The sequence below is a fragment of the Tetrao urogallus genome (assembly GCF_951394365.1).
Source record: "Tetrao urogallus genome assembly, chromosome: 8".
NCBI lineage: Eukaryota > Metazoa > Chordata > Aves > Galliformes > Phasianidae > Tetrao > Tetrao urogallus.
This window is the reverse complement of record NC_136821.1, coordinates 35,834,349-35,859,037: the sequence shown is the minus strand read 5'-3', so window position 1 is coordinate 35,859,037 and position 24,689 is coordinate 35,834,349. Positions and strand designations below refer to the sequence as shown.

The window sequence follows — 24,689 nt, the reverse complement described above, 5'->3', positions numbered from 1 at the left end:
TCTTCTGTCATCTGTCTAGAAAAACATAACACTTGTGCACTGCTACCCTGTGCCTCCTGCCTCCCAGGTCTGTGCCTTTGAAGGCATTTTATGAACTGCTTCCACACCATAGTGCCTGTACTGCTGGATGGATTTGTAGATGGTTTTCCCAGTCAGTAGGCACGCTGGGCTGGGCGGCAGGTACCAGAGATATCAGCTGCACAAGAATCAACTTAAGATGGGAAAGTCCTTCCCAGGGTGAGGGCTCTTCCTGTACACACCCTGTGCCTTCAGGGTAAGTGACTGACAAGAAAGCAGGCCCTTTCTGCAGGACTCCAAGGGCAGAGAGGGAAAAGAATTTGCTGAAGTGTAGAGCATCCTCTAATCTCCATTTCTAGATAATGACAAGCCAAACACTGTGTTAGGTGCAGCATCTGCTGCTGCCTACTCAGTGTTGGAGACAGCCAAAGTGGCGCTGTCTGGGCCTCAGGACTTGTCCTCGCATGGAGGAGATGAGTGCTGCTAGAGGGCTGCCCTCAAAGGAGATTTCCTTCAGTTCTGGAGCTGTCAGCACACAAAGATGTGCTTTGCATACACATCTGTCAGGAAGAAGGAAGACTGGTCCTGGGCTGCTAGAATCCACTGATGCCGTCTGCTTCTTCTCTGCTGAAGGCTGTTGGTCTCCTCTGGAAATTCACAGCATGGCCTCACAAGGAAATGTCCCTTGGCATCATATGCTTGTGGACAGCACGAATCTGAAGACCTTTCTGCTCTTTTGAAACCAGAACCTCCACTTTGGGGAGTGCACGTTAGCAACCCCATGGCAGAAATGGTCTTTTATCAAAAGCCTCCCTCTCTTTAGGGCCATTTCTTGCCAGTTTTAATTTGAGAATAGATCATCCTTCTCACTGCAAACGCTCTAACAGTGGATTTCTGCAGGAGTGTCTGAACATATTCCTGTTGTTTCCTAGACTGAGTTCTGATTAAGCCTCTTGCTGATAAAACTGCTGTCGGACAGAGTGAATTAAAGAAGATAAACGTATCTAATGCCATTATTAAAAATCATTGTTGTTTTAAAATAGGAGGATAGTTAGCTGATTTTGTTTTTCCAGAACACCGATGCTTATTCTTTGTGGGCACTGGCATTAATCTTCTGGGGATTTGTATGCAGCGCATGCAAGTTCCCTTGCAAGGTTCAGAGGAGACCTTTCTTGTTGTTTTCTTTTATTTTCTTTTCAATGTAACAGCAGTTCAGACTCTAACACAGTGATATCCTGCAGAAACTCCATTGCCAAGAATGTTAAGTTGCTTGGACTCCTGAACAGCCTGGTGTAAACAAAAGGCAGGGAAGGCTGGAGCCCATCCTAAATAAAGTTCTTTATTACAAGTGAGCTTTTCAGATTTTTGGCACCAGTCAAAACTCTGGCTTTGTATTTGTAATTTAAAACCGCCGTATCACGTAGTCCAATTTTATTAAATTAGATTAAATATTTGCAGTTCAAATAACAGAGTCCATCGCAGCACGGTTGTGATCCGCGGGGCTGGCATCAATCCAGTGTCATTGTTAGGGACGGGGGGACTAGGGACGCTGCAGGAAGGCACTTGGAGCAGTGATTTCTGCTAGGGTACATTTCTGGAGTTGGCAGCACGTTCTGCATGTTGAGAAATTGTTCAGAAAGAATGAACCTGTAATTGCAGTGGGTTTAAAAGTGCTACCCTTCTTCGCTCTGATTACTTAAAGCACTGCGACGTGGAGTGGTGTATAGCAGCCCTCTGTGCACCCCTGGGGATCGCCTGGTAGTGGAACACTCAAGTGTGAATGTTGCATAAGAGACGTGATCGGCTGGCCACGCTCTCTTGAGTAAAAGTACATGTGTGCGTGAGCAGTGTCCTGAGAGTGCTTGGAAACAGTCAGCATGTGAAACAGCGAACACTTGCAGCGTGCTCTTAATGCATCCTGCCACCTGAAATCCCCCCTCCGGTTTGTTTTATCAAATTATGTCCCGGTTTGTTGGCTGTTCAGGTTCTGCTTGAGGTTGTTGTGCTGCCAGGCTCTGGCTGGTGCAGTTACCAATGGCCTGAACTTGCATTTAGCCTGGCTGCAAGGTGTGTTTCACTGAGTTCTCTCTAGCTGAACCCTTTGTGGCCTTCCCTTCCTTATCTGAACCAAGAATAGTTCAGCTGATGCCATTCATGCTTTTCTCCTTTTGCTTTAAATAACTTAAGACAAGGATTTCTTATTTCCCCATTAGTGTAGTTTCCTTAACTACGTATATGCGTGCTTCCTTTGCTGTATGCATGATCTTGACATGCTGTTAATTAGAAAGCTGGAATGACCTACATCACAGGGATTCGTGAAAGACTGAAGAGCATTGTTTAACTTGTTAACGTGCTTTTTCTTTTGCTTGTGTGGGGTTTTTTCTTTGCTTGTTTTTTAACGTGCCATTCAGGGTTTAGCCATCAGACACTAGCTTTCCTTCTGGCTTCTGCAAAGGGCCAAGGATTCCTCACATTACTTGGGACTTGACAGCTAATCAGGATTTCTAATGGAAGCCACAGCATTTCAATTAGCTGTCACTGAAATCAGTGGTTTTGCCAAGCACAGCACCTGCTAGACTCGCCTGGCCAACATGCGTTCAGCTCTCTGGGATGCATGAACTGGAAACATCTCCCTGTCTGTGCATCTATATTTAAACCTGACACCCAAGTAGGGAAAAAAAACATTTCTTCAGCGAGCTTATAAAAGATGTTCTGAGAAACTGTAAGCATGAATGTGCCTGCATCCGCAGGAATCATCCAGGCAGGCTGTGAGGTGGGGCAGGCCCAGGTCTCGCTGTGGTTTTGCTTCTGCTGTTGGATAAGGAGCAAGGGACAGCTGCTTGGTGTGCTTGGCTCAGACCCTGCACCCACTGTCCTCGTTCTGTGGAGAATCCAAGGCTCTGGCTCCTGCTTTTTGCTTTGCCTCCAGCCTGTCTGCTGGCTGCTTTGGCGCGGTGATGATCAGGATGAGCATGGAGATCTTAGAGAGGCAAGGGATTCCTGTGGTCCCAAGTGTGTTTGCGCTGCAGAACCATGGAGTAGCGTCTCAGGGTGTGAATTTCCACTATTTCCAAAGCCAGTCTGAATGTAATGCCAGACTGGGAGCTTACAAAGACATCTTTGGCAAGTATCTGTCTCTCAGTTTCCTGGCTAGGTAGTAAATGAGCATGTGCATGTGTGTGGTGTGTACTTGGGGAGAAACGACAACTGGGAAGTGTCACAGGCCCCTTTTTCAGCTCCTGTTCGCTGGGGACCATGCAAAAACAGGGATCCTGCACAACAGCTCAATTCCCAGCAATGCCTCTTCACAGACGAAGGAGAACTGGTTATAGGTCAAGTACTGTGTCTTGGGGCTTGTGGTAAAAGCAGGCTGTCTTTAACCTTCACAGCCCACTTTTTCCAAGGAGAAGTTTGTGGCTCAGCATTGTCAGGGCCTGGCTTGTGCACCTCTGCACTGCAGTGACTTCCTTCCAGGGACAAAGCAAGGCAGCAAACTGGGAGCTGCTCCTTGGACTTCCCCGTGGGTAGCACAGGTGGAAGGCCACAACGGCTGCTTGTTTTCTTGTACTTCAGCAGCTTCTGGGAAATGCCCCAGAGAGAATCTGAGAAACGCATCACCTGTGCTGATCCCAGCAACCACTTCAGCTTTCAGCCCTAAAAGGGAGCTAGGTGTTGTGGTGCTGGATCAAGACGGATGCTGATGAGGAGTATAAAGGAGAAAGGCATCCATCATCCCACCCTGGGCAGCCCAGTTCAGTGAGTGGCAGTTCAGCTGTTGAACTAGATGGACTTAAAGTCCTTCCAACCCCAACATTGTGTGGTTCTGTGATGCTGTTGGTTTCCTTGCAGTGTTGCTGACGCACAGGGTTGTTGGAGCTAAGCAGGTGAAATTGTTCTGAGCCTGTGCTTAGAAACAATAAAGGGCAAAATGAAAGTCCATAATTAATACACTGTATTTGTCAAGAAAGGCACAATACCTCTGTGAGTTCTGATTTTGGAACGTTCTGAGTGGTTTGTTTTGTGACAAAGATTGTTTAGAGGAAAATAGAGTAGGCTGAAATCCTGGTGTGTAGTGGGAGTGTAATTTAGAGAAATCTTTGAGCTTTATACGGCGTGGAGCATCGCTCAAGCTGAAAAGCAGTGTTGCTCTCTACCCACCCTGTCCTCCCTGCCAGTGTGGATGGGGGTCCTGCCTCCCCGGCCCTGCTCTGCTGTGTGAAGGCTTCTATCTTGTCATAGTGCTCTGCTCCAAATGGAGAACGTCAGTCCAAATCCAAAAATAACTTAATGAAGAAAAAAATCACTTATTGCTGTAATGCTACAGAATAGCTCTTCAGATCAGACCATTGACATTTCGGAGAACAGAACAAAGTGCAGCTGGAGGACCAGCAAATGCTCTCTTTATTCCTTCCAGCTCTTCTGAGGGCCTCACTGGCATAATAGGGAATTCAGCTATGAAATGTGCTGCCTGGGCTCCTGCGCAGTGCTGAGGTTTGTTTAGAAGCCAAAGGAGGGGTCACCCCCTTTTCTTGCTCCGGAGCTCTGCTAAAACAACCAGGGTGCACTTCTAGCATGAGTATGGGGAATCCAAAAAGGGAAAACTGGAGTTCTCATTCACAGCACTTTTGGAGCAAATACCTATATATGTGCCCAGGTTTGTCTATCTTAGGAGTAGCCCGGCATCAGAGTGAGGCACGATGCTGGAAGAACAGGACAAGGAGGTGGAAGAAGGCAAATGGCATTGGGCTGCCAGCAGCTGTGGTCCTCCACTGCCATCTCTGCTCCTTGGAGCTGCTCCCTGCCCTTGTGCCGAGTCAATCAGGGCTCTCAGTGGACAAGCACTGCAGCTTTTTGGGTCTGTATGGAAATTCCATGTTTGTCTCCTTCCCTCCTGCAGAGCTCAGTGCTGTGTTAAACACCTTACTGGACAAACTCATACGCTGGACTTCATTTTCTTCTTTCGCTTCCTTATTTCCTTCCACATCTCTTATCTTTCCTTCCAGATAACACTTCAAATGCTGCAAAGTTGCTGTCTTTATTTAGACTTGGAAAGGGGAAGACAGAAACAAGATGTGGCATTTCCATGTGTTTGTTTTTCTAGTCCAGTTTTGGCTGTTCACAGTGGAAACCTTTGCAGCACTCTGTGACGCTGCCTTTCTGCATGGTTCTATAGTCAGGCAAATGATAGTGAAGCTGTAAAAAAGTGTGAACGTTGTGAGCTCAGCTTAATGAAGCCTCCTTTGTACTGTTCATATGCTGAAACTGCTAAGCTTCAGCATGAAGAAATGCCAAGTATTAGCCTTCAATAAGTTTTCATTTTAAGGACACAACCTTCCACAAATATACAAAATAGCCTGTTCACAAAGCTCTTAAACAGTGCTTGTGCCAGCACACAAGAGAAAGCTCTGCAAATATCATCTCTAATTCTTCTAATGCATCTGTATTCCAACATGGACTCCTGTTTCAGGTCATGCTCCCTAGCACGGTACCTAGCACACGAAAAATTGAGTTTGTTTCTGCAGAATATCCAGGTCTTCTTGTTCTCATTTTCCTTTCTAGTTCAGGAATTTGCTGCTGCTGTTTGTGCCCTGTGGTACCTCTCTCCTCTGGGTATGTTTGTCAAGGATCAGATGCTTCTCCTCCATACCGATGTCTGCAGGGATTGGAAGTCAAGAATGTGAGCACCCTTGTGCACCAGAGGGATCGTGGTGAAGCAGTCCTGTGGCTGTTGAAGCCTTTTGCTCGGCCACTGGTGAATTTTGCCACTGCCAGCTTTACCAGGTCCTTCTGACCAGCTGAGGCTGATCCGGTATTTTTGGGGAGGAGAGGCAGACTCTAAATTGCACAACCTGTGGTCCCTCCTACCTAAACAAAAGATCATTTGTCTTCATTAAGACTCCATGTTGTGCAAAAGGCCTGCTTCAGACAGGTTTCTCTGTTCCTCTCCTTTGTTTAGCCATGGGGTAACCTGGACTCTAGAGTAAAGTGACAAGGTAATTGCGTTGGCCTTTGCCTGACTGCTGTGGCTTGGAATGTGGTTAAAAAAAAAAAAAAAAAAGAATAGCCTTTCTCAATCCCAGCTTCCAAAATTAAGATATGCGAGGACTGGAATTAGAGTTTTCACGGTGCATTGTTTGCTTTTTTCGTAGATGTGTAATGGGAACAGGGCAAACTCTGCCCAGGATTTTGTGTTTTTAACTTGCAGAGACTTAATGTCAGATTAGTTCAGCAGCTTAGTGGATGCAGTTCCAGGAAGAAAACAATGAGAGTGACATAAATGTTGGAGAATTGGATTACATGAGTCCTGCTGCAGTAAGTGAAGTAAAAGAGGGGTAACTTGGGTTTGAGTCTGTGAAAACTAAGGAAGCTTTTGGCCTGTGTTCTAATTATTAATTTACTCAGAGAAAAACAAAATATTCTTTGAATAAACCCCTATTATGGGCCAAATTAAGTATGTCACTGCTTAAGAAATCCCACTGGCTTCTCTGAAGCTGACTCAGACTTGGCCCTGTGCTTCATTTCTTTGCTAAGCAGGAATCAAACTGATTTCTTAATAAATTCACGTTTGTTTAAAATACTTCACCACCTTAGGCTGTAAAAGACCAGTATGTTTTGGGTTTCAATTGAAAGTTCTCCACGTTACACTCGTTAGCAGTCACTGGGAACAACACTTTGGATGTGAAGCCTGAAGGATGAGCCTCAAGAGGTCCTCAGTGGAACTGGGGTTATTGAAAATTGAGTTTACTGGTATTGATAGTTGTGTGTCATAGAATTGGAAAAGACCTTAAAGATCATCAAATCCAACCACAGCATAGCCATACTACCCTAACTCTAACAGCAGCATGGAATCATAGAATTGCTCAAATTCGTATGTCGCCTAAATTCAGAATTTATTCTTCTGAAGGACAGCTCTCTTTGGTTTAAAAACTGTAGTAGTTTAGAAGCCACGTGAATAAGCTGAAATTACTGTTCTGAGTTTTGGAAAAGCCTCTTGAAAACTTACTCTTTAGTTATGAAATGTGATAGATGTACATTCTTTGAACTGGAGGCTGTTCTGCACTGCCGGTGCTGAGCCTTAATTCCCTCGCTTTGGGTTGTATAACACCCAATTAAAGGCATGTAGGGATTATGCTTTCTGAGGTCTCGATGACATGTTAGATTTGGGATTATATTTAGGAGAAAAACTCAGAGTTCTATCACGGAACAAAGGCAGGGATTGTATCTAAACGAGTGTGGTTCTTAAGTAGACATTTTGTGTTTCAGAATTTGATCCTCCATCTGGGGGAGCAAAGCAGGAGTACACAGGATACTTCAACCCAAAAATGCTTCTGTCTGGCAAATTATCACACACCATTTTGGCCATAACTTCTCTCTTTTAGGTTTGTAATGCTGTATGTTTGTTTCCTTCCTTCTACACGGATGGATTTTCTGTTGTGGCTGCATGCAGGGGGCATATCTGGTAATGCTTGGTAGACTGTGATCCCCAGATCCGTCCTTCCTGACGTTTTTTAAGGTGTTTCCAATCCATTCATTCCCTGTGCTTGAGAATCAAACAATTACTCATCTGTTCCCAGCAGCAGACGTACGTCAGATGAATGCCACGCACAATATAAATCGTGTGTGAATGAAATTTACACCAAAGTACAGTTTATATTGTCATGTTTTTCTTTGTCAGAAGATAGATCCTTGCAACAGCTGTGGCACGGGCTTATATTTACTAGCTGGCAGTGTAAATGTGTCTAAAATGGAATGGATCAGCATCTAGCTGTGACACATCCCCATTTATTCTTCAAGATCTCGATAGTAGCATCTCGATGGTTACTAATCAATGATACTTGCAACAACTTTGAAGCACGTAGCCTGAGATACTGAACTCCCTCATGTCCAAAGTCAACTTTAAAAATATTAAGGCCAACTTCGGCTTTGAAGAGAATTTCATACAGGAACTAGTCAGAGCACTCGCTTCTACTTTATCTAGTCCACTCCTCTAATTTTGTCCTCCAAGCAAATGACAGATTTGCATTCAGCCTCCTGCCATTGTATATGCAAATGTCCTATAAGATGATTCTCTCCTTTGCTAATGCACTTCTGACTGCATTTTAAGCATCATCTTGATGAGTGACACTTTTTTTTAGCGCTTCCTTTATCTCTTACTGGCATTTTTCTGTCCCAAACAGTCATGAAAAGCTCTTTTTTTCCCCTTCCCAAAGTTTCATCAAAGAACTGTTTTGATGGCTTAACTTAAAGCATTTGATCTTGAATTCATCAGCTTCTGATTTTTGAGCCCTGCAATTAACACGGTTGGTCTTGATCTTTTACATGACCTGGTGGTCAAAGCCAATTGTAGGGAAATACATCCGCAGCCAGACTTAGTTAATTCAAATCAGTTTGTAAACCCCATTTTAAGTCTTCTAAAGAAATGCAGATTATTGGCCTGGGAGTGCAGGGAGCTGTGTGCGTTGGTAGTTAATGGCAAGAGCACAGGATTTGCTGGTTCAAAGGGATTAAGCCGCCGAGTTGTTAAGAGATTGAGGAATGGAAAAGATTGGGCCAGTTCACAAATCTCATAACTGTCAGGAGCCCTCAAGCACCAAAGCAGATATTTTGTATATGCTCCGGAGGTTGCAAAGTTTACAGAGAAAATCATCTCGCAGGAGGAATCTTGACTTAAGGCTTCATTACCTTTGTAAGAACCTGATAAGCTGCGCAGTACAAAGGTGCTTGGTGTTGCCAGCTGCCATTAGCCCAGAGGTATTAGGGGATCCCAGCAGTTCTGCTTTGACTTTCAGAGAAATGAAATCCCGGGATTTGGGTACAGAAGTATTTATTTAAGAGGATATTTCAGCTGTGTGATGTACACAAAGCAAGTCAGACTGTGGTCTCAGCAAACAGATGCACACCCACTCTGGGCAGCCCTGAGTTTTCCAAGTATTTGATGTGTTTTCTAGATACGGTGTTACTCTGTGACCGAGATGATGTAATCAGGTATCTCTCCAAATAAATAAACCTCCTCCTCCCTGCCCTTGGCTTTGCCACTGGCCGCACTCCCATGCCCTTTTTCTCCAGTTGCTGCTGGTGCTCGTTGCATCCCGGTGTGAGGTGCTCTGGGGAGCTGAACCAGTGAGAAAATGTTTGTGTTTTTTGTTGTGGGATTTGATTTGTGTTTTCTCCCCTCCGTCTCTCCCGGTGTCCCTCCCAGGGCCAGCTCTCATCACGGTCTGATGACTCCAAGGGTGTGGGGCTGCCCATTGCACCAAGCCATAGCAGGCAGCCTCCCAGCCCCACAGTGTTGCTACCTGCTGACCAAGCAGCAACATCTCAGCTGTCTCGCCTATCCCTGTGTTGATTTTTAGATCTCGTTAATTTAGGTTCCACCTCTGGCCTGGGAGAAAGTTGAGCAGTAGCAGGAAACGGGGGAGGTGAATTGATGCTCTCTGGTCTGGTCCAAATGAGTTCACAGCAGATTGTAAGGCGCTGGAGAGCCAGTGCTGCAGGACGGTTATTATTTTTAATTAAAACAGTATTGACTTTCATTATCAGTGAATTCAGATACTGCATAGGCGGGAAACCATTCATTATATTTAGAAGTCACTGCTCCGGATACACAGTATGAAATAACTATTTTTCTTTAGGCTCTGCCGATGCTGAACTGCAACCTAGCTTTTGCACTGAGTGACACAGCTACTGAAATAATACTGACTGAAACACCGTTTGCTCTTCCTCCTTTTGTTCAGCATCTGAACCCAACCTGAAATTACGATCCAGGCTAAAGCAAAAAGTCGCTGAACGACGGAGCAGCCCCCTGTTGCGCAGGAAGGACGGGCCGGTGGTCACTGCTCTGAAGAAGCGCCCGCTGGATGTCACAGGTGCGTTGGGCCAACAACAAAAGCTGCAAACTCACTGGAGGCGTCCCTTTCCAAAAGCTGTTCTTGCATCTGGCTGATTTTGCAGTCTGGATCTCGTGTGGGTCTTAACGTTGGAGAAGAGTATGGCGACGGGGCAAGGGGTGATGGTTTTAAGTGAAAGGAGGGGAGGTTTAGATTAGATATTAGGAAGAAATTCTTCACAATGAAGGTGGTGAGGGCCTGGTGCAGCTGTCCAGAGAAGCTGTGGGTGCCCCATTCCTGGCAGTGCTCAGGGCCAGGCTGGATGAGGCTATGGGCAGCCTGGTCTGTGGGAGGTGTCCCTGCCCATAGCAGGAGCTGGATGGGCTTTGGGGTCCCTTCCAACCCAAGCCATTCTGTGATTCTATAATAGTTCATTAGTGGGTGATACAGGTGTGTGCCAGCAACACAAGTCCTCAGGTACCCATCTAGAGACAGCATTGCCAGCAAAATGACCTTTTTTTTGAGCTACATTTAACATACGTAGACAGATACAGATGTGCCACAGGACTGCTGTTTTTTTCCTGAGCATTTCTTTGATCTTCAGCAACTGGTGGTTGAGAAATAAAATTTCTCGAAGGTGATTCTCCTAATATACATGGGGAGGCCATAACGCATAGCTGTCTTTGTCCAGCAGTAAATGCTTTACAACCTTGGGATGTTTTTGGATTTGGGAAGATTGCCATTTTTCCTTGTTAAGTAATTATGTTGCAGTTTTAAAACATTTAAGGCTTTTTTACTTAGTATATATATAGCTGGTATTTTTGACTGCGTATTTACTGTTCCTTGTTGAAAAACAGTATTCTTCTGAGAGTGAAATTTGTAAAGAGGGCTCTGAATAAACTGGTTTGGATAAATCACTGTAAAGTTAATTCTTAGCACCATCTAGGGATGCCTCTGTGTAATACCACTATGTGACTGCTTTCTTCTTTCATCTGGGTTTTAAGGCACGCTATCATGACTCACCCAAACTCCAAGTGAGCTCTCTTTAGGTTTCAGGAGGTCCTGGGGCTCTGTGTCAGCACCTCTCAGCTTGTAAAGGAAATGGGTTTCAAGAGCTATGTATAATTTGTATTAGATCTGAAAACTGAATTTACCTCTCGTATCTTGTTATATGTCACATAGCTTTTAGGATAAATCAGGCCTGTGTCTGGCTGTGTGATCCAAGTGATGCCCTCAGAGATAGCAGTGGAAGCTCCTGCTTCTCTCTGGGCACAGACGTGGTCCTGGAAGGCAGCCTGGAGTCTGCCTGGAGAAATATCTGAGCAAAGCTGAGCAGGAACAGAGCTGTGCTTGGTGCTGGCTCTGGGTGCACAGATGTGAATGAAGGGGGTTCAAATGTCTGTTGGAGCAGTTATGGTAAGAGCAGACTTCTGAGTGTAACATCACTTTTAACAGTCCCTCTGCAAGGGTAAGAAATCACTTCTAATCCTTGAAGAACACATCTTCATGGAGTCAAAGTTCGAATGTAGTAGTTTTCCTACGTCTAGATAGTATAGGTGAAATCTACTATATTGTTGGCAATGACATGGTACCAAAAGAACCCCACCAAAAGACTGTTATGCATGCAGTCAGAATGTTTTTTTTCATAGAGAAGTTCAACGTCAGCTGTTCAATTTGGTGTTACTCATTGCTGAGCTCTTGATAATGAGGAGCCTGCTAAATGCAGAGAGAGAAAAAAAAGCCAACCAGACATCTCTGATAATTTGTTGGAGGTCCTTGCAGTGATCAAAATAGCAATAATAATAATAAAAGTAACTAAAAGTAGTTGTAACAGTTGGCTTTTATTTCTTCTGGGGCATCGTAGAGCAGTTATGAGACTGCTGCAGCCTGAACCCTTGCAGCTGTTGGGAGATTCTTCTGATGTTGGGCAAATCCTGTGCCTGAGGGTACAGGAAAGCTCAGAAAAAAAAATGTTTTAATTTTATTTACTTTCAAAAAAAAAAAAAAAAGAGAAACACTGGAAGCTGTGCCATGCACAGGGTGAGAGACGTGAGGAGGGAAGTTTTCTGGCTGTTGCAATTCCATATTCTGGTTTTGTTTGTTGTTAGTTCTACATAATTAAGGGGAGGCTTTGATTTCAAGCTGGCCATCTCTGTGGTTCTGGCTGGCGAGTTCACAGGGAGTGTGTTGATAAAACATAGCGAGGTGAGAGGATTTTCTGCAAGTCCTGGTGATAACAGAATTATCCGGGGGCATTAATTTTGCTTTAGGTCTTCCAGTGAGAAAGTGGTTTGCTCTCAGAGTGGAGAAGACTTGCCAAACAAGAAGGCAGTGTTTTGAAGCGGGTTTAGTCTCTCTTAAATCCAGTGGAGTTTCACCTGGCTTTCTTTGAAACATCCCTACTGAAATGGTTCCCTTTGAGGCAAGTGCAAAGTCCTGCACAATTCGTGCTGACGAGGAGTTGGGAGGCTGATGAGGTTTAAAGAAACGTTCTGGAAAAATGATGCAGAACAATCCCACATAACTGCTGTTTGGCCTCTGCAAGCTTTCCGTGTCTTTTATCATCTTCCAATTGTATTTAAAGTCACGAATGCTCTTTTAAAGAGAAATCCCCATGAGGAGAATACATAAATAAGGTAAGTAGGTGCTTGGAGAGGCCGTTTGAAAGTGTGTATCGGTGTTTTAAGAGCCCTGTGAAAATTTAAGGAGGAGGTGGGGAGGAGGGTTGTCTTCCTCCAAAACAAAGGATTGAGGGATTGTTATCTGTCTGAATATCATCTCAGAGATTGCTTGTCATGCTAAAAGTTGGTCTTGGATGTGTTTTAGACTCTGCATGCAACAGTGCTCCTGGATCTGGTCCCAGCTCTCCAAACAACAGCTCCAATAACATCAGCACTGAGAATGGAATTACAGGATCAGTCACGAGTATTCAGGCGGAGGTACAGAGCCCTTCCTTTCTCTGAGTTTAACACTTGGGTTTCTAATCAGGTTGCACAGAGGTTTAGGTGTTGGGGCACACAGACGGGCGTGTGGAACACGGCAAACCCCAGATCATGACTTGGAGCAGACTTGGGGAATTACCTCTCGGGCTGGGCTGACAGGATGCATTACCTGTTTATTAAATCCAGTTTGAACCAGCTCAGGAGCTGCCTGTGGTGACTTGTGCTGGTTTTATTCTGAGTGGAGGGTAAAAATAGAGTGATTTGACAAGGTAAAACACGATGAGCATTTCCTGGTCAAGCACAAGGGTTTTAACATATCGGGCATCTGTTCTCATATATTGTATGTAGGGTGATCTTGCTCACAGGAGGTTGCTATGAGTATGGCCAAAGCAGAGCTGGATTAAACAGATTAAACTTTTTCTTCCCCATTTAGGGTTGAAAGCGTGTTGCCAGATACCTTGTGCTGAGGTTTGCAATCCCCAAAGCTCCCACCATCACTTGAGGCATCTGCTGTCAGGGGCAGGGTGTTGGGCTGGGTAGAAGTGCTGGATTCAACACAACACTGTGTTTGGTGTTACTGAAGCCCACCTTTTCCTAAAGGCATATTATGGGGCGTAGGCCATGTTAACTGGCCCTCACTAGAGGCCTTAGAAAACCAGGGTGGCTGTGTCACGCCATTGGGGCATTTCTTTTTATCCAGCTTGCCCTCAGTTGTTCTCCCTAATGAATATAGCATCTGCCTTACAAATTTTCCTTTTATTTTTATTCCTAATGCAGTGGGGAGGTGGTTGAGCCACCATCCCTGGATGTGGTGCTCAGGGACGTGATACAGAGGAGGGTTGTTAGAGTTAGGGTAATATGGTTAGGTCATGGTTGGACTTGATGGTCTTTAAGATCTTTTCCAACCTGAGTGATTCTATGATTTTACATGGGGAATATGCATCCCACTCTGTATTCTCCCCTGATGACTTATCCAAAACTTGTCTTCATCCACTCTACTGCAGATCTTAAAGGATTAAGTCGAGTATTGTGAAGGCTGAGCAGTCTAAGTTAGTCTTAGCTTGGCCCTGGAAACTGGTGGTGTTCTGACCAAATGTGGTTTTTTTAGATGCACTCTGTTTAGTAATTTGGAGCAGATCTCAGAAAAGATGTTATGAGTGGGGTTGTTGGTTGGGTTTGTGAAACTGAAGGCTGGCTGAACAGCAGGCACTTCCTAGGTATGTAGCTGTTAGCCCCAGGAGGATATGAGTGCTCATCTACCAGCTTTGCTGATGCAGGAGCTGTCAAACTTATCTATACTTAGCAAACTGCAAGCCTTTGAGCATCAAAGGCCACCACCTTCCCTTCCCCTCTTTTTGCAGCTGTATTGCAGTGGCTAATTCGCATCAATACCACTGCATGGGAGGAAGCACCTTGAGCTAAAATTTTTAAAAGAACAACATGTCATGTATCATTTTCTTATACAAAAAGCAGGAAGAAAATGTAGTTGTTAGTCTCCCTGAAGAGAATGCATGGGGTGTTTTCACCTTTTCCTTTTTTTTCCTTTTTTTTTCTTTTTTTTTCTTTTTTTTTAATAATGAATATATAGCATACGAAAGATTGTGCAGTTCTAATGTAAAAGCTGACCAGGACTGCATAAAATGTATTGGATCACTGCCATCATAGAACAGAATAAAGTATAAATCAATGTGTGATGGCAAACAGGACGTCGATAACCCATCGCACAAATTGTTCTCCCAGCATTTCAGGCATACTTGAATGGCTTAGCTAAATGTCCTAGTTCCTGGCATCAGTTTTGGGGAAAATGGCTCTGCATTTTGTGTTGTGTGATCCTTTTGCCTGGAGAGGTTTATTTGGGAAGAACTGGATGTGGCAGGGTTTTGGTTTCTTTCGAATCCTCTTAGGTGTAAGAAATACTCCCTAGCAGCCTAGGAGATTTATTTGATACCAGCTGACCAGGCTTGCATTATGTTCCCACTTTTGTGTAGAATATTTGTTGAAATGCCTCTGAAAAATTAGTGTTGGCAGCCTTCTGTTCTATGCTTACCTTTATTTTCTAATTTTAAGTGAGAAGTGTGCCTCTCTGCTTGTTAGTTTGCTAGGTCACCTCTTGAACCATTCCAGGTATGTTGGAATGTGGTATTGGACTTCATTACTTCATATGGACTTCATTGGCAGTTTCAAGTGCTTGCCTTCCAAATACAAAAGACTCAAGCTCTCTGCCTCCTTTAAAAAAGACAGTGCCTATTTTTAAATAATGTTTTTTAGGTCTGAAGTTTTTTTCTTTGCCTTGGAAAGGTACGAGATATTCATTGCCATTGTAGCTGGTAGGAGCCTATAAAAAGTATTCGATTGCAGGGGAAAATTGTGCATGCTGAAATTGCTCTCTTCTGTGCAATTCTAACATTGTTTGTGTACAATCCAGAGATGGGATTTGTATATTTAAAGTGATGATAATGCTGCTAAATATCTTGTGCTTATGGTGTCAAGCTGCTGTTTTTCTCATCGTTGTTTTTAAAACAAATCCCCAGGAGATGGTTTGAGGCGCAACTGCACTTTATCGATTGTTCAAGGAGAAAATGGATGTTGGTTTATTTCGTTTACGGTATCAGTAAAATATTTCATTACTCTGCTGGCAGTAACTATCTTGCTCTCAACGTGGCGTGCTAGCATTTGGTGTTATTTAAATTAAAGGCAAATTGCCAGTAGTGTTCAGAATTACTCAAAAAAATGAGCGTGTGGGTATGCACAACCATACGCCCTTAGCAGGTACCATTCAACAGCAAAATGCTCTTTTCCAATTTCCTCCTTTGTGGCAGCAAATTTGTAACCGAGATCTTAAAAGCAGATTTACTTTTTAATGTATTTCCCATAAGCTTGACTGACATTAATGAAGGCACAATAAGACAAAGGGAAATAAAAAATTCACTCTGCAGGTGAAATTTTGCACAGTATCGTATGAAAGCTAAGCAGCTTTGCTTTGGATGTATGGAATTCAGACCTGGTTGGACGCCGGGACGAGGGGCTGCAGGTTTGTGGCACAGCAAAGATTGCATCTGCAAGCCCAGCCCAGCATCACATAAAGGTGAACTCACGCAGTCGTGGGAAGGTTTGCTCTTCCTGCATGGGCATCTGTAACCCCAGCTCACAGAGTTGGGCTCTCCTATTGGAGATATCAGCTGGCCCACCAGAATCTCTGTGAGCCAAGGAGGCAGGACTGCTTCTGAAGGTTGCTGTGCATTATTTGTTTTTCAGTATTTTTTCTTACTTTAGTGCTCTTTTTTTCCCCCCTGGTGGTCGCTGCAGTGATGTTACTCACCACGTTTCACCTTTTGAGGAGAAAAACAGGTTTTTGTTACCCAGAGACTGGCCCAGTCTTGCAATCAAGGAAGTAACCTGCCAAGTCCCATTTTCTGACATAACTATTTAGGTCTGAAATGTATAAATCCGTTATCCAGATCTCTTATACTATGGGAATAATGTATGTCATTGTAACATACCAGATTAATCATTATTACTTTTTTTCCACAGCAGCAACTGAGTTAAAACGATAGAAATTCCATAGAAAATCTTCCCGAAATCTAAAGGCTGTTTGATTTAAGCTGTTTATTTAAGTTCTACTGAAGTTGATTTAAGTGAACGGAACACTCGTTGCTTAATAGAAAAATCAGGCGGTTTAAAATAATGTAATTTTTATAATGGGCTTTCTACCAACTATTTCAAATCAATCTCATTTTGTAATTAGGCATTTCTGCTTAAGTGTTCCTGCTTTAAATGGCCGCAAGGTAATTCAGTAAATCTCACATTTCATCCTGAAAATCGGGGAATAGCAGCATAAAAAGGCTCTTTGATGAAATTTTGAAGTCTGATTTAAGCTAAAGCACACTGGTAAATAGAATAAATTGTCTGTGATTTGCTAAAGAGAACAACCACCAGAGTAATGCCTGTTTTATTGTTACGGTAATCTGTTGTGGCTTTAGAAGGGCAAACGCTCTATAGAAAGAGAAGTAAGGCTGGATCTGAAGCTCCCTCTTTCAGTATCCTCAATGTCAGAAGTGACATTTCCTGCTCTGTACTCTCCTGATGGGCCCTCAGCTCCTGTGCAGTGTCCTCCCCCCCATCGGTGGAGCAGTCTCACTGGGACAGTGTTCTTCATTTTGTTTGCAGACCAGCCTGGCTCACCGACTGGTGAATCGTGAAGGCTCTGTAACACAGCTTCCACTCTACACATCTCCTTCTTTGCCCAACATCACACTAGGACTGCCTGCCACTGGCCCTTCCAGCGTAAGTGATGGGGAACGCGGGCTTTGAATTGGTGCTTCGTTTCTCCTTTAACCCACCCTGACACCGCCTGTGCGTTCGCAGGGAGGATCAGCACAGCAGGATGCTGAGAGACTTGCTATCCCAGCCTTGCAGCAGCGCATCTCTTTATTTCCTGGCACCCACCTCACTCCCTACTTGAGCACTACAACGTTGGAAAGAGATGGGGGAACAGCACACAACCCTCTTCTGCAGCACATGGTCTTACTGGAACAGCCAACTGCACAAACTCCCTTAGTCACAGGTGAGCACGTGGTAGATAATGTGCAGAGCCTGACATGCAGGGTCTTGACCGTTATCTATGTGTTTCGTTGGTTTAACTTGCAAATCTGTAGGCTCTCCATTGTATACAGTGAATACATTTCCAGCTAGGGTAACCACACCATCCAGAGGCATGAGGAAGATGCCTTGTCAGTTTGGCAAAAGGAAATTAAATAGCATTAACTTGCTATTTCTGCTTTTCTTATGCACGTAACAACTGTAAGAATATCGTTCTAGCCACTGTGAAGAGGCAACAAAAATGCTGTGTCTTGTGATTACCCTTCTTGTTTATCACTGATGGTTTCTGTTCCATGTCTAACAGAAGCACTCATTTACAAAATCACAGATTAAAATACTGGCTTTTTATCATTATTACAAATGGCAAAAACGTGGCAAAACCAACTGCGTTCAAACAGATTGTATTTGTTTGTATATGTTACATTTGCAGTATGCTAATTGCTTTGAATCACTCCCTGTGTCATGTTTTCAGCATTAAGTACCTGTGGGAAGGCGTATTTCTATAAATAGGGTTGATTCAAAGCAGTATTTCCCAGTAGGACTCGTTTCTGTTTTACAGTAGTATTGGGACAAAGGATTTTCTGCTTAAGTTAACAGACGTGTTGATTTTTAATTTCTTCATTCCATTTCTAATGGAAAATTTCTTGGGTGGTGAGGCCCTGACAGAGACTGCCCAGAAAAGCTGTGGCTGCCCCATCCGTGGCAGTGCTCATGGCCAGGCTGGATGGGGCTTTGGGCAGCTTGAAGGTGTCCCTGCCTATAGCAGGGGTTGGGGCTGGGTGGACTATGAAGGTCCTTTCCAAGACAAAAGATCCTGTGTTTCTCTGAAACTACTGAGAGATGTTGATTGCTGAAACATTACAGCACTGCATTTGAATCGTGTCTGGTTTTAAATTCGAATTCCAAGAATATACGTGGGGTTGTGATAAGCTTATAAGCGTGTACATATGGAGAATCTGAGACACAGAGTGTGGTGTTAAACCAGCACCTTCCGAGCTGTGAGAGTGGTGCGTGCAGATTCCCTGAGCCTTAATGTAGTTTTCTCTTGCATTCCGTCATAGTTGTTATGATGTGATGTTGTGCCCAGAGTCATGACACGTCTCTTCACCAGTTGTTCTTTGACTGAGGACTGCTAATGAAGAGTCATTCCAAAAGACTTTTTCTCTTATCATATCACCAAAACTTTTGTCCATTCGTACAGGTATTTGCATTAAAGAGCTCATAGGGAGTGCTGTTCTGTTTCCTATTCCACCTCTCTCAAAGCTTCCATCTGTTTACAGTCTATTATGTGTATTCCTTCTAGTCCACCTGCAGTGTGTGGTGTTTTTAGAGCAAGTACAACTTGTAACAAACTGACACCAAGGAGAAATATTCACTATACAGCAGAGCAGCAACAAGAAGCACACGCTCCAGATGCAGCAGCTGAAACAGAGCAAGCTAACACGTGGTCTTGAAAGCCCTAAGTGGACTGGTTGCCAGACTACAGTTAGTACTTACAACTTCCTTGGAAGCAAAGTGGAGTTATTAGTATTCTGTTGGTAGCCTTCAGCTGTGGAGATAGTCTCCTGACTACTGCAAAATTATCCAGCACACAGCATGCTGACTCCATGCAGTTAGATGTGGGGATTCGGGGAAACTAAGAGTCTCTGCTGGACAGTGGTGTGCTGATTTTATGAGCTTCGGTACGGGTTTTGCAAATCTAATTTCTGGATTTTAGCTGGAGCACGGTAAGTGGTTTACCTTGCATAGAAAGTGGGAATAGAATCTAGGCAGTATGATTGTATCCCCCACTAGAGCAGATCTGGCATTGCTCCTGCACCCTGACAGATTGACATGTATATACTGAGCAGGACCAATGTCTCCCCCCTGGAAACCTTCGCAGCAGGACTTCGTTATTCACTTGGAGACAAGTAGTCTTCCAAGATATCCTGTAGAGTCATGAAAGATCCCTTCCTCAACTGTCTAACATGGACTTTGCTGTAAGGAAAATGGACACATCCTTTCAAATTATTCATATATTCACACACACGTATATTTATGTATGCATATACACACACACACACAGTTATAAAATAAGATACTCTTTTAAACCATTCTCTTCAGAAAAGTAAAGGGCAAACTGGCCCAAGAAAAGAGGCCTCTAAATGAATTGGTTTCCTCCATGGAGGGCAGTTCTGTAAATTAACGGGACAAGGAGGCGTTGTCCTGGGCCAGAAGCTTGCAGGTGTTTCTGAACTGCTTCATTCAGCTGGCTGCAGACTTCTGTGCAGCTTTGCTCTTTTTTTCAACTTCTCCAAGCCTAGAACCAGGTCTCAATGTTACTATTCGAGCAGTTTTTACTGTTTTATACAATGAGGTACTTTTTTTCCCAAAACCAGGTACAGCTTTATCCACGTCAGGGAGGTGACCATTCACACTAGTTATGACTTTCTGTCCCAAGGTGTAGCTTGCTTGCAAAGGCTTACCCTCAGCAACTCCACCCTTGGGTTTGGCGTTGTGCTTTCTAAGAAGCATGTTAAGGTATGTCTTATGAGAGCAGAGCAAGAACTGGCTTACCAAGAAAAAAAAGAAGACAGTTCCTGCAGGTATGCCCTTACAAGAGCTCAGATAGGTTTCACGTGGTAGTCATCCAAATTGCCCAGGGCATATGAGTAACCCATGACATCCCAAAAAATAGCCTTGTGTTTTAGTTAAGTTACTAGCATGAATATACAGGACAGGGATGGAAATCTTTTTAACACTTTATCCTCTAAATTAACTTATTTCTAATGAAATAATGATACCTCTTGGCTCTCGAATTCCTGAAATGCATTCATGTTTTTCCAAAGCAAACACGGTCAGCAGTTCATCGCATGAATGTCTACATCCTTAGTCACTTCCACAGAGCAGTTACAGCACCACCAAGGGCTTCCCTACATGATCTAGGGAGAGAACCAGCTCCATCATCAGCCATCGTCCTTCAGCACGTCTGAAAGCATTCTCTAAAGCAGAGCTGCTGTGTGCTGCAGGGTGGCAGCAAAGGTTAGTGCTGTCCTAGAAATGAAGCTGGGGTGACTTGCTGTACCAAGGCAAGTCGTTAGACTTCAGCTTCTCCTCAGAGCCATCACTGTGCATCTGATTGATGTCATCCACTGAGTGACAGGAGGGTCTGTAAGGTATTGCTGAATTTATGAAATATTGTCCAGGGTCTCTGAGTAAACAGGCAAGCAAAGAATTCAAAAGTGTTATTCCATCCAGTGGTCATTAACGGTTATCTGTTCCCTTCTAAGGATACTTCAGCTGTAAATGGTGAGGTGGCTGGTTTTAACGTTATATGTTGTTGTCACCATCAGTGTTACTCAACAGCCGTTTTCTCCCTTCCTTTCTTCTTCCTTTTTTTCTTCTCTGCTGTTTTTTCCTCCATATTATCTTCAGACTGGTATCTTTCAGGACTGCCCCTCCACGCACAGTCTCTGGTTGGTGGAGAACGGGTCTCCCCTTCAATACACAAACTCCGGCAGCATCGCCCACTGGGGCGCACGCAGTCTGCTCCCCTTCCCCAGAACGCCCAAGCCCTCCAGCAGTTAGTGATCCAGCAGCAGCACCAGCAGTTCTTGGAGAAACACAAACAGCAATTCCAGCAACAACAACTGCACATCAACAAGGTAGGCACAACGCTTTTAAAGGCTCTCTCCTCACGTGGCATCAGCTCGAGCAGTAGCCAGCACTTTGATGGTTTCTTGTGTTGTAACGTACGTGGTGTCTGACTCCATAACCAATTGGCCTTCATCTTTGAGCCTCTTTTTCATGATTTTGAGAAATACATCAACAAGGATGGGGGCATGCATCACCGCTCTGAGGATCGATGCCTCCCTTGCAAGCAGTGGGAAGCAGTATGATTGGAACTTTGCAGTAATACTTTTTAAAGCTGTCGTTGTTTCTGTTCATCCACATCTAGATCTTTGTCAGTTTTGTAGCAGAGAAGTTAAAAAGCTGTCAGGTAATATGGGAAAAATAACTGTTGTGTGTGCGTTTGGTGTGAACAGGAGAAGGAGCGGTAATATGAATTTAAGAGAAAGCAGAGAGAGATTTCAGACATGACAAAACTAGAAAATGACTGAAAGGGAAGACTTCCAGACACACTGAGGCATTTTTCACTGAGAAAAGAGAGAAGCTGTTCCCTTCTCCAGTTTAGATTCTCTCAACTCTGTCCCTGTGTAAAACATGACAGGTTTCTATCCATTTCTTCTCCTCAAAATGAGGGCTGTGTTGCTGTACATCCTGCAGAGATTGTTTCGGAGATTAATTAGAAGTGATTCAAAAATTACTTTAAGAAAGAAAGCTCTATGTTTAATATCTCGCTTTCTGCGTATCACTTAGGCAGCATCAGGTGAACACTGCAGAACACTTTGCCAGCGTGCAAGTTTTGCAGCTGTTCTGCAGCCCAAACTTGGGCATCCCAATGTTATGGATAAAGCTCAAACAGAAACTGCTCTAGGGTGATTGCTCGGGCATGCATGTAGAAAGACAACATCTGTCCTGGTGCTGTAGCCCATCGGAAGGTAGAGCTTGCTTTCTAAGGGTGAGATCTGATCACCAGTGATAAGGATGGAGCTGTGCCAGCTGGCCCCAGCTGAGATATTGTCAGAAGACAAAGTCTGTTGATAGACTTACAGTGTAAAAAAGCTGTGAGGAAAGGGGGAAATACTTCATAAGCAGCACGATATTTTTCTGGCTCTTTCATTGGTGCTGGTTCATTTCCAAGAAAGCATGGCTTTCTTTACAAATAGGCTTCGGGCTCAGGGAGACGAGTCAGACAGCAGACGTACACCTTTTGGGGTTGCTGCAGTTTAATTTATGGTGGAGATCTCTCCAAATATTTCCACTGTTCTGTCGTATGAGAAAACAGAACTACTGAGAGCTGGGTGTAAAAACCAGCAGAAAACAAGTTTCCAGTGAGGAGAAAGCAACAATTTAAAGAAAGCTCCCCCTGCCCCCCAAAGTGCTGTTTACGGACTGGAGCGAAGGCAGGATGATTACACAAGCTGCTGACGTCAGTCGTGTTCTTCTGGATGGTGGCCATCGTGCACTGCCTGTGCCAGCCCTGGGCTCGGCTTGGCCCCACACACCAGGCTGCTGGGAGCTGCTGTCGCCAGAGAAGTTTCCCTTCCCTCCCTCCTGACACGCTCCGTGCAGCAGACGTTCAGTCTCGGGGCGCCAGGTAGGGTTTCTTTGTTAGGAAGTCCATTTCAGTGGTTTGTTTGTTTTAGTTTTCCAGCGTTCCCATTGCCAGCACTTGCAAGTGTCCAAAGGCTCGCTGTGACGTACCTCCCCAACTCATGCAGCCTTTCACTCGGACCTCCCAGAAGCTGCAGAGCGTGCCATTGGAGAAGCCTGAATTTCAGCTTTGTTAGCCTGGGGATGCAGCACATCCACGGGGGGAGCGCAGTTAAACCCATCACACGGGCAGTTTCCGTGTGTTTGATTTATAGAAGCAAGGAGTTAACGGCGTTTCGGTGCTCGCTCTGTATGTGTGTGGCAAATTTATCCCGTGGGACAGCATCCAAGTGCTGACACGGAAGAAGACTTTTCCCAGACACACGGATATTTTAAGACCCTTGTGTGCAGGAGCATGAGGGCACAACTAAAAATAATGTAATAGATTGCTGCCTTTTAATTATTAGCAGAACTGACGGCGCTGTCTGTTCGGGTTGGGTTATAGTTCCTGTAAATAACATGACTGTTTTCAATTGCTTATGATTTTTTAAAGATTTTGGCCTTAAACTTTCCCTGTTTGGTATCTGTGTCGGATTAGATTTTAGCTAAAACAAGTCTTGTTGTTTCCAAAGGGGCAGCTAAGGAAAATAGGTAGTTTTGCTCCCTGATAACAAAAGTAAGAATGATCACCTAGGGGATTCTGCTGTAAAGCCTTGGTGCTTGAGGCTATGGAGCAGTAACCTGGAATTTGACAGACGTATGGGGGCTGCACGCTCAGTGTTCATGTTGTCACCTGGTGGTGACATTTGTGTTTGCTTTGAGGAGGGAAAATAAAGCACACACAACCCCCCCAAAAACACCGTTCCCTTAAAAATGGAGACAAATGGAGGGCAGACAAGGAGCAACAAGGGATGGCTGGAAGGGGTAAAAGGGCTGCTGCAGACCTGGCTTTCCCTGATGCTGCCCAGCCCTGCGCTCTGCCTGGGCTGCTTGTTGAGTGGCATGGAGCAGCTCCTCTCCTTTCCCTCAGTCAAGTTGCTGTGAGTTTGAGTGCAGTAACATTGGCAGGGATGATCGTGCCCCCGGTCCATACAGAGGTTCAACAGTTCCTTCTTCAGAGCCAGGGGTTGGTTCAGTAGAGAAGATTCTGGATGAGATACTGGATGACTCCTTGTTAACTGAGCTCTGTGCAACCTTTGATCTGAATGAGGCATGAGCCCTGGAACAGTAAATACTAAACAAGCCTGAAAGAAACCAACAAAAAAAAGCTACACATTAACACAGGTGCATTGGAGAAATGACCTTAAATTGCACTAGCAACACACGCCTGTGTTTCCCACCTTTTTTGCGTGTTTAACATTCAAACACTCATTGGGAATATTTGTGGGTTGTTTTTCATGGTCGGAGGAGCTTTGCTGGGGGTGAGGAATTGTTGTTTTGCTGTGAAGTAAATATATACGATGGTCCTGGCAGCATTTCACCTTCAGTAACAGTCATTTCTCTGTGGGCCTCGGTCTCTTTTAAGACACAATTTTAGCCTTTTTTATGTGTGAGAGGGAAGCAGTGTGTTGCTTACAGATCTCTGTGTCATTGGAGGTTGGCATCAGGGGGTATTTTTGTCGTGCCAGCCTTCTGGAGCCTGGAGAAGCAGGATAGTGTTCTCTGAGTGTTCTGAGTTAAAAGAATAGCTTTGCAGCAGGATGGATCTTGAAGCAGCCATTCCCTTTCTGAAGAGAAAAATGCAAGTGCCAGAAGGCTCAACTTTTTGCTTTTCTGTAGCAAAGATGAGTGTTTTGGCATTAGTCCACCGAATGTATAATTCACGAAGCCTTCATAGATCAGATAATCTCCCTTTTAGTCCTGAATTGTACTGTTAAGCAGATTAACACAGAGCTTCTGTGGTCAAATTATGGTTCTCCCGGGTAAACCCCGTTTTTAGCACACTGGAAAGAGCAGTGTTTCTCCAGCTGTGGCGTATATATGGCAATGTATATATGCCAGACTACAGTGCCTTGACTTGTCTGTGGTGCAGCAGCGTTGGGTGGGTACGTTTTTACTAACACCTAGAATTTAACCTTGCTATTTCCTGCATTTTTCTTTTTTGGAA

The 24,689-nt window shown here is 44.3% G+C and overlaps 1 protein-coding gene across 1 annotated transcript in view; it reads left to right on the top strand.

Annotated features, from left to right (window-relative positions):
- The window catches only part of HDAC4 (histone deacetylase 4), a gene marked incomplete at both ends in the record, with an annotated part of 164,142 nt that overhangs the window by 82,081 nt on the left and 57,372 nt on the right, over window positions 1-24,689 (top strand). Inside the window, 5 exons of the mRNA XM_079538744.1 lie at window positions 9,753-9,884; window positions 12,672-12,784; window positions 16,955-17,071; window positions 17,153-17,351; window positions 20,801-21,030. Coding sequence (XP_079394870.1) covers window positions 9,753-9,884; window positions 12,672-12,784; window positions 16,955-17,071; window positions 17,153-17,351; window positions 20,801-21,030 — 791 coding nt within the window. The remainder of the gene's footprint in view (window positions 1-9,752; window positions 9,885-12,671; window positions 12,785-16,954; window positions 17,072-17,152; window positions 17,352-20,800; window positions 21,031-24,689) is intronic.